At 39.6% G+C, this 16,221-nt stretch overlaps 1 protein-coding gene across 2 annotated transcripts in view; it reads right to left on the bottom strand.

Moving 5' to 3' along the window:
- PARVA (parvin alpha) overlaps nt 1-16,221 on the bottom strand; it is a 63,124-nt gene that overhangs the window by 5,189 nt on the left and 41,714 nt on the right. For both annotated transcript variants that reach the window (XM_048307090.1, XM_048307091.1), the window contains exons 5-12: nt 16,047-16,187; nt 13,976-14,091; nt 8,518-8,576; nt 7,675-7,694; nt 6,392-6,453; nt 5,645-5,713; nt 3,814-3,915; nt 2,966-3,038 (exon numbers count right to left, since the gene is read on the bottom strand). In XM_048307090.1, coding sequence (XP_048163047.1) covers nt 2,966-3,038; nt 3,814-3,915; nt 5,645-5,713; nt 6,392-6,453; nt 7,675-7,694; nt 8,518-8,576; nt 13,976-14,091; nt 16,047-16,187 — 642 coding nt within the window. The remainder of the gene's footprint in view (nt 1-2,965; nt 3,039-3,813; nt 3,916-5,644; nt 5,714-6,391; nt 6,454-7,674; nt 7,695-8,517; nt 8,577-13,975; nt 14,092-16,046; nt 16,188-16,221) is intronic.

Raw genomic sequence — 16,221 nt, 5'->3', positions numbered from 1 at the left:
AAAATCATCAGGCAGGAACCAATGGAACCTTCCTCTTATGTAAGAATTGTAGGACTTGGCACATTCTGAGCTGCAACGTCCTTTACTAGGCCTAATTTCAGCAAGATATCTAGAGGCAAGTTTAAATTTTCCAGAGGACCTAAAGAAGCTAGGTGTACAAGTGCTCCTCGAACAAACATCTGAAAATTCTTGGAGTTAGCTGACATTCATGGCTGAAATCAGTCCTCAGAAACTCAACATCTAAAGTAAAGGATTTATATGAAACAAAAAGCTAATGAATACCTTCTGTTTCAAAGAGCAGTTCTTGAGAAAGTCAATATTATTTCACAAGAAAACTATAAAACAAACTGACAAGTACTACTGCAGCACTCTACACTAGTGCTTCAAGGAATAGCCAATCTCAAACACGGACTCAGAATTGCCCTCAGAAAGAGCAGAGGGGATTAGAATTGTCCTGTCTCTTTCTGTTGAATGCATTGGAACTCGAATTCCTAACTTTGGTTTTTGGAATTGGCCAAAACCTCCAAGTAAGTCCAGTAAATGGTGGATGTAATCATCATTAGCCATTATATTTATCTACACTGATGTTTCTCATAGATTGTGAAGGGGTCACACTTTGAATAATTAATCCAATCAAACCTATGCATGGTGTCCTGGCTACATGGCAAATTTACATCCGTGGACAAAGGGTGCAAACACTCAAGCCTAGATTTTATGCTGAGCCTATGCACGGTCATGAAACCACAGCCAGCATGGGTTTGTGGCTCTTTATAAATCAGATGAAAAATGCTTGGTATAAAATGAAGAGGAAATGCCAAAAGCTGCAGGAAGGGTGCATTGCACCCACAATATCCCGTTGCAATCTGCATTACTGTTTGCATGTAACGCCAGAAGTTTCCTCCTCCAGGCCAGCAGCAAGGTGCAGAACAACTTTTTTTCCAAATACAGAACTTCTATTAACAAAGAGGTAACTTTGTTAGGTCTTTGCAAAGATGCAAAGAGACTCCACCACCACCACAACAGAATTCCACAGAAGGGCTCAAAGTAAAAGAAGCATTCTCCCAAAGAAAGATGGGTTATTTCCATTGCTTCACAGGTTTGACCAACACGTGTAACATTTTACTGGTTGCAAGTTTCTAAAAGAGAAACTTGAGTTTGGCTTTGATGTACACATTCCAAGGAGTAATCTGAAAAAGCTCAAACTGCAAATGAATTCATTATAGACTCAGCAGATTAATGCTCCAGCCATTTTTAAAGTAAAAGGTCACGGAAAGCTTTTTAAGACCTTTTCAATTATATTGCAAATAACCCAAATAAACTGTTCACCCCATAAAAATCATCGGTTTTCATACTCATTTATTTAACTGCATTCTTTTTTTTTCCACTAAATATGTTTTTCATATTCTAAAGCACTTTTCAGCATATTTTTTCCTCAAGAACCTCAAAGAAACAGTGTAGGAATTTAAAGAGTATTTAGTGTACACATTTAGGGTAAGATCCTTTTCAATACTCTTTTGCTCACTGGAAATTTTAAGTACAGGCATTGTGCCCAATGTAACAACACATAAAACAGATGTGTTTTTCCATTCACATTGGGCAGGAAGTTTCATATTAAGCATTTCAATAATTGCACAAGAAATGTCTTATATATGCTGAAATATCCTTATGGCTTGATTTATACTGGAAAAATTAGCTGTCCCCTAGAGCAATAAATACCTGAAAAATTAAATGCCATAAGAATTTTAAACCTCCACAGGGAGTAAGGGATCACAGATACTCTGTGTTTTACTTGGATCCCTCGATTTCACTGTTTCCCCCTTCTCACTTTGACTATTTCAAACATAAAGGTTTGTGATACACTCACCAGCGGTTTAGTTAAGCATGACTGTGGATAAGAGTTCAAGCAATCAAAAGAAGTGGAAAAAATAGGCTGGGCAGGTCCAGGTTTAATGCACAGGCTCAATCCTGAGATGTACTATTTTGTGTGTGAGTGTCTCTGTGGCTGTTATAATCAGGAAGTTGGGAGGGATGGAAAAAATCCTGAATGGAGCAGAACCTGATTCAGCAATGAGTGCCTGAATCTCCAGGGAGTTCTTACTGTTAGAAGCAACACTCTGACATTAGCTTATGTCAACTCCTCAGGGAATGACAATCCAGTATTGTGGCAGGAAGAGACTGTGAGCACCACATAATGTGAGTCTGAAATTGGTCTTGGAAGACACAGCCACGTTGATTATTATGGTAGGTAACCAGCAGGAGCCCAGATATCATTCTTAGTAGGAAGAGTGGAGCTGCACATCCAGCTCCTGCATGGTAAGAAGTGGTAACTTCTCACAGGAGGAGCTACAAGAAGTACCCATTAACCTGGTGAATCAAGGGCTCTGTCTCCAGCCCGAAAAGCTGGATTTAAACACTGTATGTATATGAACAAAGAGGAGTGGAATCCTGATACTGCTAAGGTCACCAGCAAAACCTTTATCCTCCCTGAAGCACATTCTATTTCCAGCCCCCAGCTCTATATCTAATTTAAGTATGCATGATTAGGTCCTGCACTCAAAGGCAGTTATGTGAACATTTGAAATTCTTCTTCCACAACATCTCCCTCTTTTTTGAAAATCTTGTAAATTACACTGGAAGACTTGAAGTTTAGTGTGAAAATGTGAGATGGAGGAAAATGAAGCAATTGGAGCAATTCACTTCTGCCAGTGACACCAATCACAACGGTGTTCTCTTTCTTTCAGGGAATATTGGAGTATTACTGCATATGTTTGGCCAATGAAGAAAGGAAGCATTGCAACATCTGAAAAAGTGCATTTAAAATACAGAGTTCCTTGGCCACTACAAAATGAACCTTGCCTTTTGCTGTTGGATTAATTTATAATCTTCATCTAGCCATACCATAACCTTGTAAGATCTGGACCCAACACAAATTTTGAAGCAGATACAAAAAAGGTAGAATAGGTACCTTCTGGTCTTGGCTTTGGTTTTTCCAATCCACCATCCTGCATGAGCTCAAACGCAAAAGATACATTGACGACCTAGCAACACAATGAAGGCAGTCACTGTTGTGAACTCTGTATAGTACAAATAGTCAAAACAAGACATATTTAAAGCTGCAGACCCAGATATTCAGAAGGAAAAAATAGTTAGGGCTCTGTATATCTGGTCCATGGAATCCAGACAATCCATTGTTTTGCTGTTTCTGAGTGATGGTGGTTTTAGAAATATAAAGGTAATTGAAAGTTAACATGAACTAACGTAACCCATAATAAAATTACTTACAGGTAAGAATACCCCACCTCCTGCAAGCTCAAAAATTGGAACATGATGGCCCCTGAAGTGCTCTTGTCTTGAACAGACAGATGAATTGCCTGGATAGCTACAGACACTGATGTAATGTTGGTCTTAAATTGACACACTGTACATATATGCCTTTATGTTTCCAAAACCCATTAAACCTTTCCAGCGTTAAATTCTTGGATTTTGGACACACAAAAAATCAGTTCTGTCATCAATGCTTGTGTGTAATCCTATATACATTAATGAACAGTAGGTCTTGTTCAATGACAGCACCACACAATGGCTGCCAAAATCTGTTAACACTTGCTAACCACCCCATCATTAATACAATTTTCTGTTTTATTCTGGGTAAGTATTAATACTAATTTTTTAAAATACTTGGAAATGGTTACCAGTACAGTCCTTTCTTGATTTCAGCTATTAGCATCAAACTTATGTGGAAAAGTTGGTGTTATCCTTGTACAACTAGACATATTTATGTTTGTTTTTGACAGAAAAATGCAATCTAGTTACCTTTTGTTCAAAACTATCGGGAGTCAAGAAAAAGCTGTGCAGAGGAACAAAATAGCCTTCCAGGAGACCCATAAGCAGGACTAAGTACACTCCATCTGCAAACTGTGAAAAAAAAAGTTTCTCAGTACATTTTCTGAGAAATATCTCATTGCTCTTCTGATTGAACAAGGTATGTATTGTCTAATGCAGAACAGGCAACAAACTACTAAAAAAATATTTTAAATTGCAACTAAAAGATGCCATCCCACTTCTTTGATTTTATTTATTTAGTTAAATGCTATGTCTAATTTTAAGTGTCTGTAATTACAGTGGAAGGTATCAAATTGCTATAATATATGTTCATTTCTATGTGAAAAAACAGCGATGTCCATAAGAACGACATGGATCTCTTGGAGCGAGTCCAGAGGAGCGTGATGATGATGCTCAGAGGGCTGGAGCACCTCTGCTGCAGAGACAGGCTGAGAGAGCTGGGGTTGTTCAGCCTGGAGAAGGTTCCAGGGAGACCTTGTAGCACCCTCCAGTACCCAAAAGGGGTACAAGGGAGCTGGAGAGAGACTTTTTACAAGGGCACAGAGTGACAGGACAAGGGGGAATGGCCTTAAGCTGAAGGAGGGCAGGTTTAGATTGGATATTAGGAAGAAATTCATTACTGTGAGAGCAGGGCACAGTGGAACAGCTTACGGATGCCCCATCCCTGGAACTGACCAAGGCTGGATGAGGCTCTGAACAACCTGGTCTTGTGGAAGGTGTCCCTGCAGGAGGGGTGGCACTGGATGATCTTTAAAGTCCCTTCCAACCCAAACCATTCCATGTTTCTGTGGTTTTGTCACAGGCCTCTCACTCCTACCCCAGCGGCACCAGGTCTATTAGCAACCCATCACCTTCCTGAGCTAGGTAATTTTCTTTTAATTGATGGAAATACAACCTCTCATCTTAGGGAATACTGTTTCAGATAAATGCTTAAGGAGTTTCCAGGTACATTTGAATAATGTTTTCCCCCAAAGTAAACAATGCAATAAGCAGAAATAGGGAATGCCCTTTTGAAAGCCTTTACACATGATTTCCATCCAAATCTTAATTTTATCTTTGAAAAACCTGTATCAGATTGGTAGGTGTTTAAATAAAGCAGAGATTCTTAATAACATGAATCAAGACATAAAATAAAGCCTGACTTGAAGACACCTGGGGATTTTTGACAGTGCAGATCCCATCCCTTCCTGCCTGATCCCATAATTTTCTTATGATAACTGCTGCAATTGTTCACATGGGGAGGTATTAATACAGCAGGATTAAGCTTTTCTTTTAGCTTCTTTTCAGCCAATTTAGCAGACGAGAGCAAGAAAGAAGAGCATGTAGCACATTATTTCTGTGGTGCAATCAAGCCTGCAGCCCAGCTGTACAGCTGCCTATACACTTGAGTAGCTTTACTCTCCAGAATCCGTGAATTCTCCCTGAATAGAGCCATTGTAATCCCATGTGGCTGCGTGGCTGTGGAAAGGTAGGCAGGAAACAACTGCTCAGCCTGACGCTGGAGCAAACCAAGCGGACAGAATTCTTTCCTGACCAAAACAAGCAGGTTCTCCTTACAGCACTTGGCAGCACCCAGAACATAGCATTTGTTAATTAATTTTTAGGCTAATGAAAGTACGAAACTGTTATAGATGCTTAATTGGTAAGGACTTCTTCATAAAAACGTGTTTAGAAATGAAGGGTTTCCTGCTGAAATAACATCTTAGAGCTCATTCAATAAAATTTCTGGATAAAGCTGGGGACACAGTGCATAACGTAGTGCAGCTACCTCTCCCCTCTAAGAAAGGCTATAAAACTCTACCTGCGTGTCCAGTTCAGTCACCTCCAAATTCAGTTTATTCAGATGCTTGTTCACAAAGGTGATGAGAGTCTGAAATATGAAAACAGTGCAGTGAAGGCCTATTCAGCAGGGCAGAAGTTCAACACCAGCAGTATGAACTCCACTCAGAAGAGAATTTGCATGAGTGAAGAGACTGCAACACAACCTCCAAGTTTTAAAACTGAAATGTGACATTAAAAATTGTTCTTATTTTTTACAAGAATGAAGAACAGAAATAAAATGAATGTGATATATATATATATATATATATATATAAATACACTGTTATAACACAGAAAACCCCCAAACTTATAGCAGACTATGGGGAAGTAGGCAATTGGACTCCACTCAAATCTGACAACAGCCAAAATACTCTAGGGTCAGACCTCTGGCAGCTGTAAACTGGATATCTCTTTGGCATCAGTACAGCCAATGTACCAGCTGGGTTCTACTCAACATACATTTTGTGAGAACTTTTCTGATGAAAACTTTGATAACTATACGTTGTTTCGTGTTCCAAAGTTAAGTTCATGCTGCTAAACATTAAATAAAAAGTAACACTACAATCATGACTTTGTGTATTTAAGCATAAAGCTTAATTGTATTTAATGTATGCAAAGCACGCCAGTTATACATTATATCCACACACACTCACCACATACACACAATCTGATACACCAAGCATGCACATGCACAAATTATGTATTTTAAAAATAAAAACCTTCCAACCTTTTTCACTACATTGAGCTTGTCTGGAGCATGGTCAAATAAAGTGTCGAATGCATCTCTTTCTGAAAAACATTCAGTGCCATTAATATACTGAGCAGCAGTTGTTCCAGTGCAGAATAAACACTTACTGAGACACATACTCATTTGAGACAACACAGTCAGCAAAATGTTTCAATATACTCTCTGTATTCCAAGTACCAAGTAGTTTGCATATTTCTCTCTTGCTGCAAGCTGCTAGTAACTTATTCTCTATTATTCACAAAAAAGCATCATTTTCAGGCAGGATCTGGATTACCTAAAGACTCTGTTTCTCAAAAATGAGGAAAGAATAGTATCTTTACGCATAAAATCTTAAACAGACACCTAAGTAACCAAATCATTTTCTGCAGAAGAACATGTTTACATTAGTCACTACACCTACAGAGAAGGATTTTCCCCATGGGCCACTGACTGCATTATTAAGCATCTCAAGCAGGGTTGTGGTTACACATTTGCAGTACAATCCTTTGTATAGATGCTTCGGGCCATTCTCATATGCAATTTAGGGCACTGTCAGCAGGACAGGCAACCTAAGGTAGCGTGACTGGAGTGCTACTGTAGTCACCTTCTGAAGGAAACAGGAAAATACATATAAAAGGCACCAAAGCCTTTTCTGAGCAATATCTGTTTTGACAATCACCTGAATGACAGCAAATGACTCAACAAATATTCATATTCCTCAATTTAAAAAATCCCCAAAAGCTAGAGTAGATCCAAAGGCATTTGTAGAAGGCAGACTTCGTACAAAGCAAGACTCAGGTGAGTGTTTTCTGTTGGCCAGGCACTTGGCTATTCCCAGTCCTGGCAGTCAGACACACATGGCACAGGTCCTTGCATGGTGTGCAGGCCTGCTGAACAACAACTCAACATCTTTAAAGAATAAAGTAGGTAATGGATGTAAGAATATCAACACATTCACCAGCTGGTTCATGATAAGATACCACTTCACATCATGCTGGGAACTCACGACCATTAATACCACTGTTATGTTCTGGAGGTTAAACCACAAAGCACCTGCAAATTAACATGTGCTGAAAAGCAATGAAATGTGTTTAAAAGATGGGCAGAGTGATTTTAATGGTTTTTTCCCCTTTTATTAACTGCCACAACAGCCTGTGGTGCATATTTGCCAGGGCAATGTGAAATCCTCTACATTCTTGCAATTTGATCAAAGTGACCACCCACTGCAGAACTCATGTACACTTTGGCTGCCCCAGAAAGAGACAATAATCAAATGAACTTACCATGCCTGCCTGATAACGCCCTATGGAAAAAACAAAGGAAAAGAACAACACAGTTACATATCATTCACTTGCAGATATTGTGCTGCAAAAGAAAACAGCATACATGGTAAGATCTTCAGCTTGGTGAATACTGGAGTAGATTCATGGAATTAGGAAAACCTTCACCAACTTACTCCAGCTGAGGATCTGGGTCAGTCTGGAGGCCATCAGTATCACATCTCTTGGCTTCACTAAAGTCTCACAGGAGGCCAGATCTCATACTCCCTACTTTGAACCTAATCAACACATCTTGACTGAGTAAAGGCTTTTTCACGTTGATTTAGTGAAAACTTTTCCCTCTGCTTTGAAGATGCATCTATCACACCAACTACAATACAAATCCAGCCAAAACAAGACTTGGGCTGGGTTCTTAAGGACTGCAGCATTTTGCTCCAGTTGATCCTTCATATAACTACCACAAATAAATCCATACAGATTAATAGTAAGTCAACAGTGCAGCTTCTCTCCATTTAATTAGAAACCAGAATATTCTGTTAGTGTTCTCTTCTGGTTTGGAATAACTTTTCTCTTATAAAATGTTCAGTGAGATGGCACATACAAGGCTTACCTCATTTTACACCCCTAAAGTCCTGCTTTTAATTCCCCACCTCTCTATTTCTTCCCCCTTTTGTATTTTTAGATGCTTGTTTGCAGCTCTTGAAAAGGCTAAAATACAGTCACTGGCTGATGCATCATCTTCCCTGGAACCCCAATACTGAAATCTAAATATCAGCAAATGTTTGAATTTCTGAGACACATCTGTGTTCAATTACTGAACTGCTGGCAAAAGTGGTGTTGACATACTCAGTGTTACCAGTTATTTCCTCTTGGATTTGTCGAGACTGGAGGATTCCTTCTCGTTTCTGGAAAAAGTAAAAAAGTGACATTTTTCTCAGCAAATGCTTAGGGTACAGTAAAAATTTGTGATCTACAAACACAATTAGATAAGAAACCTGCAGAGTAAGAACTTTCCTTAAACAATTTTTCAGTAATATATTATTTTACCTTGCAAGTATTTCAGAGAACTCTTTTGTACATTAACAAGAAACCTGAAACTCCACCTGTAGAAGGAAGTATTTCTTTTCCTTTCTCCATTGTTCTTAATTTACTTTTCTTTTAAAGGCCCCAATTCAGCGAGACATTTGAAACACCCAAACACATATGTAAGTATTTTAGTAGAGGTATGTCTAGGTGTGCTGAATTAAGCCCTGTATTTCAATGAACAGCTTGGCAGATGGTGCCCATGCTTCTCTTTTGCAAAAATCTTGCTCCCAGGCTATTTGTTCTTTCTGCACTGTTCACACTCTATCTTTTTTTTTTTTGTCTCAGTGTTTCCTTTCTCTGCAGACAAAGAGCTCTATTGGCTTCTGACAAACCAAAATGGAGCTTCCATTCACATTCCCATCCTGCCTAAGCACTGACTCTGATGCTCTTCGGATGGGAGAAGCCCTTCGTTCCTGGTGCCTCTGTCCAGAGGCTGTGCCCAACGCAGCAGAAGCCAACTCCAATCACTGCTGTTTGAATCAGCTGCAAAATGAAGCACTTGAAGAGTTTGACATTGTTTCCAGTTTGCTGATCACAGTCATCTGGGGCCCCTGTAAATACCACACATATGTTTTGCCTCTCTTTGTGTTCTCTCTGCCAATTCTGTTCTCTGGTATTACCAAAATTTTGCAGTACAGAAAGTGAAGTCAGGCAAATGCTGACAACTCCATTTAAAGTCTAGACATTAGGCAATTATTCATGATTCTTCACTCTCTGCCATACAAAGAAATGAGAAAAGTAGATTTATGCTGATCCTAGACTTGTCTTCTATGTGGAAAAGAGAAAAAGGAAATAACCTATTAGAAAAGTCCTTCATGGCATGTGAATTGGGGCTGCTGCTTTTTCCTGCCTTGGAGAAGACAGCACATCCCTACCTGAGGCAGTCCTCAGTGTATGATGTGCTGAGGAGCTAGCCAGGCTTGAGCCTATTCCTTCTACACTGCATTACTAAAACATATCAAAAATGTATTTATATCTGCAAGAAAAGCTGAACACGGCCCTCTGGGTCACTCTAGACTGGCACTTGGAGCAATCTGAACTGTCCTTTCAGCTAGATGACAGTTTCAGGGGGTTTCCATGATATATTTTAAAGTCCTGTTTCTAAATATCTTGCACACGGTAAAAAATGCATTCAGGGAGGACCTCTGAGCGTTTAAAAGACAGAGGGGAGTCCAGGGTGTTACACACTGAGAGAGGGGGCACAGAACAGCTGCAGAGGCATTTCCTGTCACACACCTTGAAAGTCTGAAGAAAAATGACATAATTTAGGGCTATCTTCACTTTCAGCTTGTGTAGACAGCAGTTAAGTGCTGTCTTCAGTACTAACTGAAGTAACTTCAAATTACAATCTAGTTCATACTAGCTCAACTTGGAATTCCACTCTGTTTGGGATTTTTGTTTATCTTTCCCTTTGCTGCAGGGTGAAAGAAAACTTTTATTTCCTCCTCATGATGACTCTGACATGCCAATGATGCCTTCTGCAGCAAGAGCCCTGCTGCTCTCATCTCCTGGAGGGGCTGAGCATCACAGCAATGCCATCTGTAGTTTTCAGTGACCAGTCTGGGGATATGGCAGCAGAAACAGGTTTCTAATGCTCTACACCTTCTCTCTGCAAGCACACAAAAACTGCCTGAAACATACTCCAGTACTGATATAAAAAATATTTCCCTTTTTGATAAACTGCAGCTAATATATTAAAATTAAAAAATCTGCACCTTGATCTTGTTGTTGATACAATAACAACAAAAACAAACAAAAAACCCAAACCAAAATTATGCCAAGCCCTAGTCTTGTGTCTGGCACCTGACCACGAACATTTTTGGGACTTCCACACTGCCCAAATACAACATGCATCCCCATGACACTTATTTGACCTGCACATGTCAAGACAGACCTTCCTATACTTTCAATTTGTAAAAAGACTGGTGAATTCCCAACGGAACGGACCTTAAAACACTGGTCTAAGCACCTTCTCTGAAGGCTGCTCTCATACTTGCACTTTAAAAACTCTTCACCTCAAAACTGACCCTAACACTGATGTCACCTGTTGTGACCTGTTGTACTAGACAGAGAATGACACAATATTCCTAAAAATACAGAGAGGTGCTACTGAGGACTGAAAGACTGTCCAGCATGTTCCTTAAAGGCAACAGTGGCTAAAATTGAAACAACAAACTATAAAAATCAACATCAACTATTTGAAAGTCACTGTGAAAAGAGGCATGAATTAAGGTTCCCCATTAAAAAGAAAAGCTGGACATGCATTCCAGTGACAACAGAAGACCTTAGTGAACAGGCTTGGCATTTTCTTCCCTCACAGCTGAAAGACTTCACAGAAGGCCCTGAAGATATTCCTAATCACTTATCATTTAAAATTGGCAACTACCCTTAGAACAAAAAAAACCCCAAAAAACTGAAACTTGAGTAGTACATCTGGAAATCGAGATCTCTTCTTATCTCCTTTTGTGTCAGCATTTTTGTGTAACTGAGGGCCAACTACTTAATTTCCCCCACAAAGTCCCAGTCTGAAAAGCTTGCCATTATTTGGATGGCTTTTTGCCTATGCCTTGTTACAATCCATTGCACCTGGAGGATCATGTTTTATAATTGCCCCACCAAAGTGAAATGCTGAATTATTCCGGAGCTTGAAAGAACAAATATATTTGTCACACGTTCAGAGAAGACTTCTTGGGAACCTGGAGGCTGTGCTGCTCCAACACATTTCAGACCTTCCCAGGTAGTGGGACCAATGACCTCTGATTAAGGTTGTGATTTGCACACATCTAATCTCAGTAATTTCCTATCTTTGCCTAAGAGTAGTTTATGCACCCAAGAACTGCTGTCCCAGAACATGCTGAAGCCATTCTGGCTGCTCTGCCAATGCATTCTTACACTCTCTGACTTCCATCTCTTGGACACAAACAATCTGTCATCTAACTATTTGTGGATGGTATAAATACATAATTAAAAAAAAAAGGCAAATTGATGACAAGACCTAGCTCTCCAAAAAAGCTCTCAGTCATTTCAGCAGATACAATCAAACAAAGCCTGGGCTTTGTTCAAAGTTATTTATTCTACTGGTATGGCATGAAAAGAAAATAATATAACAGAGTAGCTACAAAAGGTCTTACTATCAGATTTTTTCCTAAATCAGCTTAAACCCAGATTTCATATTACTCTCGTTGCTAACAGCTTTTGTACAAAACAGCCAAAGGAAACAAGCTTCCATAAGAACTAGGCTGATTACCTGTTGGACATGAGCACATTTTTTGTTTCACAAATATCTTTTTTTCTATTTCAATAAACTACATCTAGCCAACACAGCAACCCTCACATTTTACGTGTTTCTATGCCTACCAAAATAATGAAATGAATTAAGGGAGTCTTCCTTAAAAGACTTCATAAAAGTACCTTGTTCTTTTACTTCTCTCTCTCCTGTTCCCTTTATCAAACCATACACAGCAGAATTTAAAAACAGCTACTGCATAGTCTGTTAAGCTTCCCTAGGCTTGATCTTTCTTTACAGAATGCATGAGTGTTTAGAACATGAGGTGTGCAAGTCTGACCACTAAATTAGGCTTTAGGATCTGCTGATTGTTGATTAAAACCCTCACGAGTTCAAAGGGTACATGATGCATGATACAGAATCAGTCCCATGGGGCACAAAAGAGACTTAAAAATTAAGACTAAAACACCCAGCCACCATAAAATAAAAATGAGAAGTGTCTCAAACAATTACAGTAAATATACTGGCCCCCACCCTCTGTTGATAGGAACCACCAGAGCTCTGGAGTTTCACTGACTGGCTTTCCCCAAGGTCAGGGTCTGCAGGACAAAATCTTCCTCAATATTACTTGGATTTTATTCTGGTGCAAACCACTGGCGCCTGAGCTACAGCTGTCTAACTAAGAGTGAGTCAGATTCTCCCACTACTTATTGTTTCAAATTGGTTTATCTGTACCGACTTCAGCAGATTTGCTGTTGAACCACATTAGCCTGTTTAACAAGAGGACAATTACGCCCACTGATTTAAACTGGAAATTTGTCTGGAGGTATGGAATGACAGCAGAGGTTCTGATTCTTCATTTTAGGACTGTGTTGTTTTCCTCATTTAGTTTCTCATCATAAAGATGCCCTGCTCACTGTACTCCAGATTTCTTAAGCTGGTTTTGGTGGAACTTTGAGATAAACCAGTGTAAATAATACATTTATAATAGCCAAAGGAACTTGTTTCTTTGACGCCTTAGACATATAAGTGCAGATTTTCAGGGATTCTCCTTCATGATCTGTAGAGAAACCCAGGAAGCAGAATCTGAGAATCAATGAGTCACTACCAGACATCAGAGATACATTTACCAGAGACTCTCCTTCATATTTCTCCCTAAGTTAAAAAACTTGTCCTATTTGAATTCTAGAAGAGAGAATGTTTACTTTCTCAGATTCGTCTTGCAGATTTTCAGCCACACAAAACTTGAGCAATAGCTCTTTCAACCCATTATTCCAGGGTAACATCAGTTAAAAGACATAAATAAAGACAGTTGCAGTGTGAAAAATAAAGGCAAAGTTAATTGGAGAGAAAGAAAAGCAGATTAAATGGGAAGAGGCCAAATAAGATAGAGCAAGCACAAGTTCAGCTGAAAGAAAAATGATGAACACAAAAACATGAAGAGTGAATGGATGAGGCTCTAATAAGGAGACTGACAAAAGATTCAGTTGATGGGGTTTTTTTTGCATGCTTTTGAGAAAACCAATACTGTAATCAGACTAAATTAGGATGCACAGGGCTGAAAAAGGATAGTTAGTCACCTAACATGAATCTGAGTGTAATAAACAGTGACAATCCGTCATTCTGTGCCAAGAATGATTTGAATCTCTACACAAGTGAAAAAAGCGTCAAAAAATGGGGAAAACAATAATTCTAGAGATCATACGGGGTGATAAACACATTCCAACAATAATAATGTTTCATATATTTTTAATGTCACAGTCTGGCCACTTCACAATCAAAGTAAGATAGTGTGAGCCACAGCTGAATCTGGGAAAGCACTTGTGCCTTCTTCTGGTTGAAGCAGTGTCGGCAGGGAAGGTGCATGCGTGTTTCTTGTCAGCCAAAGAGACACATACATGCCCGCCCAGCCAGAAACTCCAGATACATTTTTCAAGAAACCCCTCAATCAACTTCACAACACTACCACGAGCTGTGTAAGGCCCCTCTTACCTGCACAACAACCACCTGAATGGACACATGATCAGGGAGTCGGATCGGTGCTCGAAAATACTGAGATAATGCAACCAGAAGATGAAGTATCGCTACGAGACTTTTAGCATGAACAGCTGAAATAGATATCAAAAGCACAAGTTACAAACTGCAAAGTAACTAGGGCACATATTTTTACTTCTCCTGAGGATGTAGGGATTATGGGATTCTTTTCCTCTTGCCATGTGGAGCCAGGGGGCACCTTTAAGGCACCTTATCTTTAGCGGTGTCCTGCAAGATGCGTCAGCACCAACGCGCTACTCTTTGCAACACGTCTGGATGCCACAGGCTTGTGGAGATGGAAATCTAAAGCTAATCCAAAAGGCAGATTTTATGTACAACAGTTTAAGCGCTGTCTCTGCATCCTCCTTGCCTCTCTTTTATTCCCTTTATTTCAATAAGGATTTATGGGCTATCAGAAAGATATTTTTGTACTCATAACATGCACTTACTCATTTTTAAGTGTCACAATGTCTGCAGGATGATAAACGAGCCTGTTTTGGCACAAGCCTTATGCAATAACTTACTAAACTCAATGACTCAAACATTCCTCATGAAGTTGTTCTAGTTCTGGTATTGAAGCTTTTTTGCAGCAGGTTTCATATACGGGTAGTTAACACTAACACAACTTACAAGATACCAAAAGACAAACTGTAGGAAATCTTTGATCAAGTATCAAACCATTGGCATGAAAGTGGATAATTTCCAATCCTTTTTACTGCCTTTCTTCTTCTTCTATTTTGTTTTTGCATTCCCCAGAGTAGTATTCCTAAAAGATCTTTGTTAGCTACACTGCAGTGCACTTACGTTTTTTGTACTTGAACTAATCATTAAGTACTACCTTACTTCACTGCTGAAACACGATCAGATTCACTAAAATATCCTTCTTCATTATCTTCCAGTGCAAGTCTCAGCTATGCCACAGAGATACACATGCATATAAAATGTGGCATTGCTGGCAAATGGTGCTGGAGTGCCAGTGGTCAGGGCTGAGGTGCTTCAGCAGAACACTACAAAGGTGCCTGTCTGCCTACCACTGGTGTGTGCTGCAGCTGGGCCCAGCTGCTGCTCTCTATCTCTACTCCAGCTCTAAAACACATGTAAAACATTAAATTAAAACTAGAAGTTAAATTGTCAGGCAACTCCAAACACCCCGCCTCCAGCTGCATAACAGAGAATGGAAAGAAAACTCGGGGGAGGTTGAAAAGAGAAGGGGGCAAAAAATTCAGCAGGACCACAGAAAGGGGAAAGTCAAAATGCCTAATGTTCACTCTTCCTGCCTCGAGATATTCTCTCCTTCTCACTAATTTGTTGTGAATGGAACAGGATACAAAACTGCTCAGCACAAGACAGGTACAGGAGACAGGGAAAATGTGATGTACTGGTGAAGGTATTGAACAGCATGAAATGATTCTGAAAACCAAACTTAAAACAGATTAAGAGGCCTAATTTTCTAAAGCTGATAACCTGCTTTCTGTAATACACATCCACTGAAGTGTCTTGTGTTGGGCCACTGAAGGCATTTCTATTAGATACCACTATGTTCATTCTTAATATAATAAAACAGGAAAAAAATACAATAAAACTAGTCTTGAGAAGAGTTTTGTAATCAAAACTAGTGGTTCAGACTTAGCCTTAAATGATCAGAAACATGATTCATTTCTATGTTGCAAATTTCACACAGAGTTCTAGGACCTGACTCTCCTTCTGCCTATCCACTGCATTTCTGCAGGTACTTGCCTGTTTCAACAAACCAATTTAGCAACACAAAACTTAAGCTGGTATGCACATGGACCTCAGAGCAAAACCGCCACACTTGGACAGACTCTGAAAAGACACCTAACTGAACTGAAGGCTGAGTACCAGTAAAGAGGGTAGAGAGGCACATCTGGAAGTGCCCTTCAGAGCAGTTCCCACCATAAATCCCAGGTTTCAGCCCTCCCTCATCATTGGACATTTCAGATTTCCAGAGGGCACCTATGAACTCCCAGCTGTCAACAAATGAGAACAGTATAGCAAACACAAAACTTACAGTCAACATTCCACTTAATGCTTCTTGGAGGGAGTTTAAGGGTTTCATTGATCTTTTCAAGCACTGTCTGTAGCTTCTGTTTCTGAGCAATTTCAGACTGAGTAACTTCTGCAACATTCAGCTTCTCACTTTCAAGCTTCTCTGAAGAGATAGGAATAAAAATGGAGAAAAAACA

Source organism: Corvus hawaiiensis, chromosome 6 (assembly GCF_020740725.1).
Source record: "Corvus hawaiiensis isolate bCorHaw1 chromosome 6, bCorHaw1.pri.cur, whole genome shotgun sequence".
In the NCBI taxonomy this organism is placed as follows: Eukaryota; Metazoa; Chordata; class Aves; order Passeriformes; family Corvidae; genus Corvus; species Corvus hawaiiensis.
The sequence above is the reverse complement of the archived record's forward strand: the minus strand, read 5'-3'. Positions and strand labels throughout refer to the sequence as shown.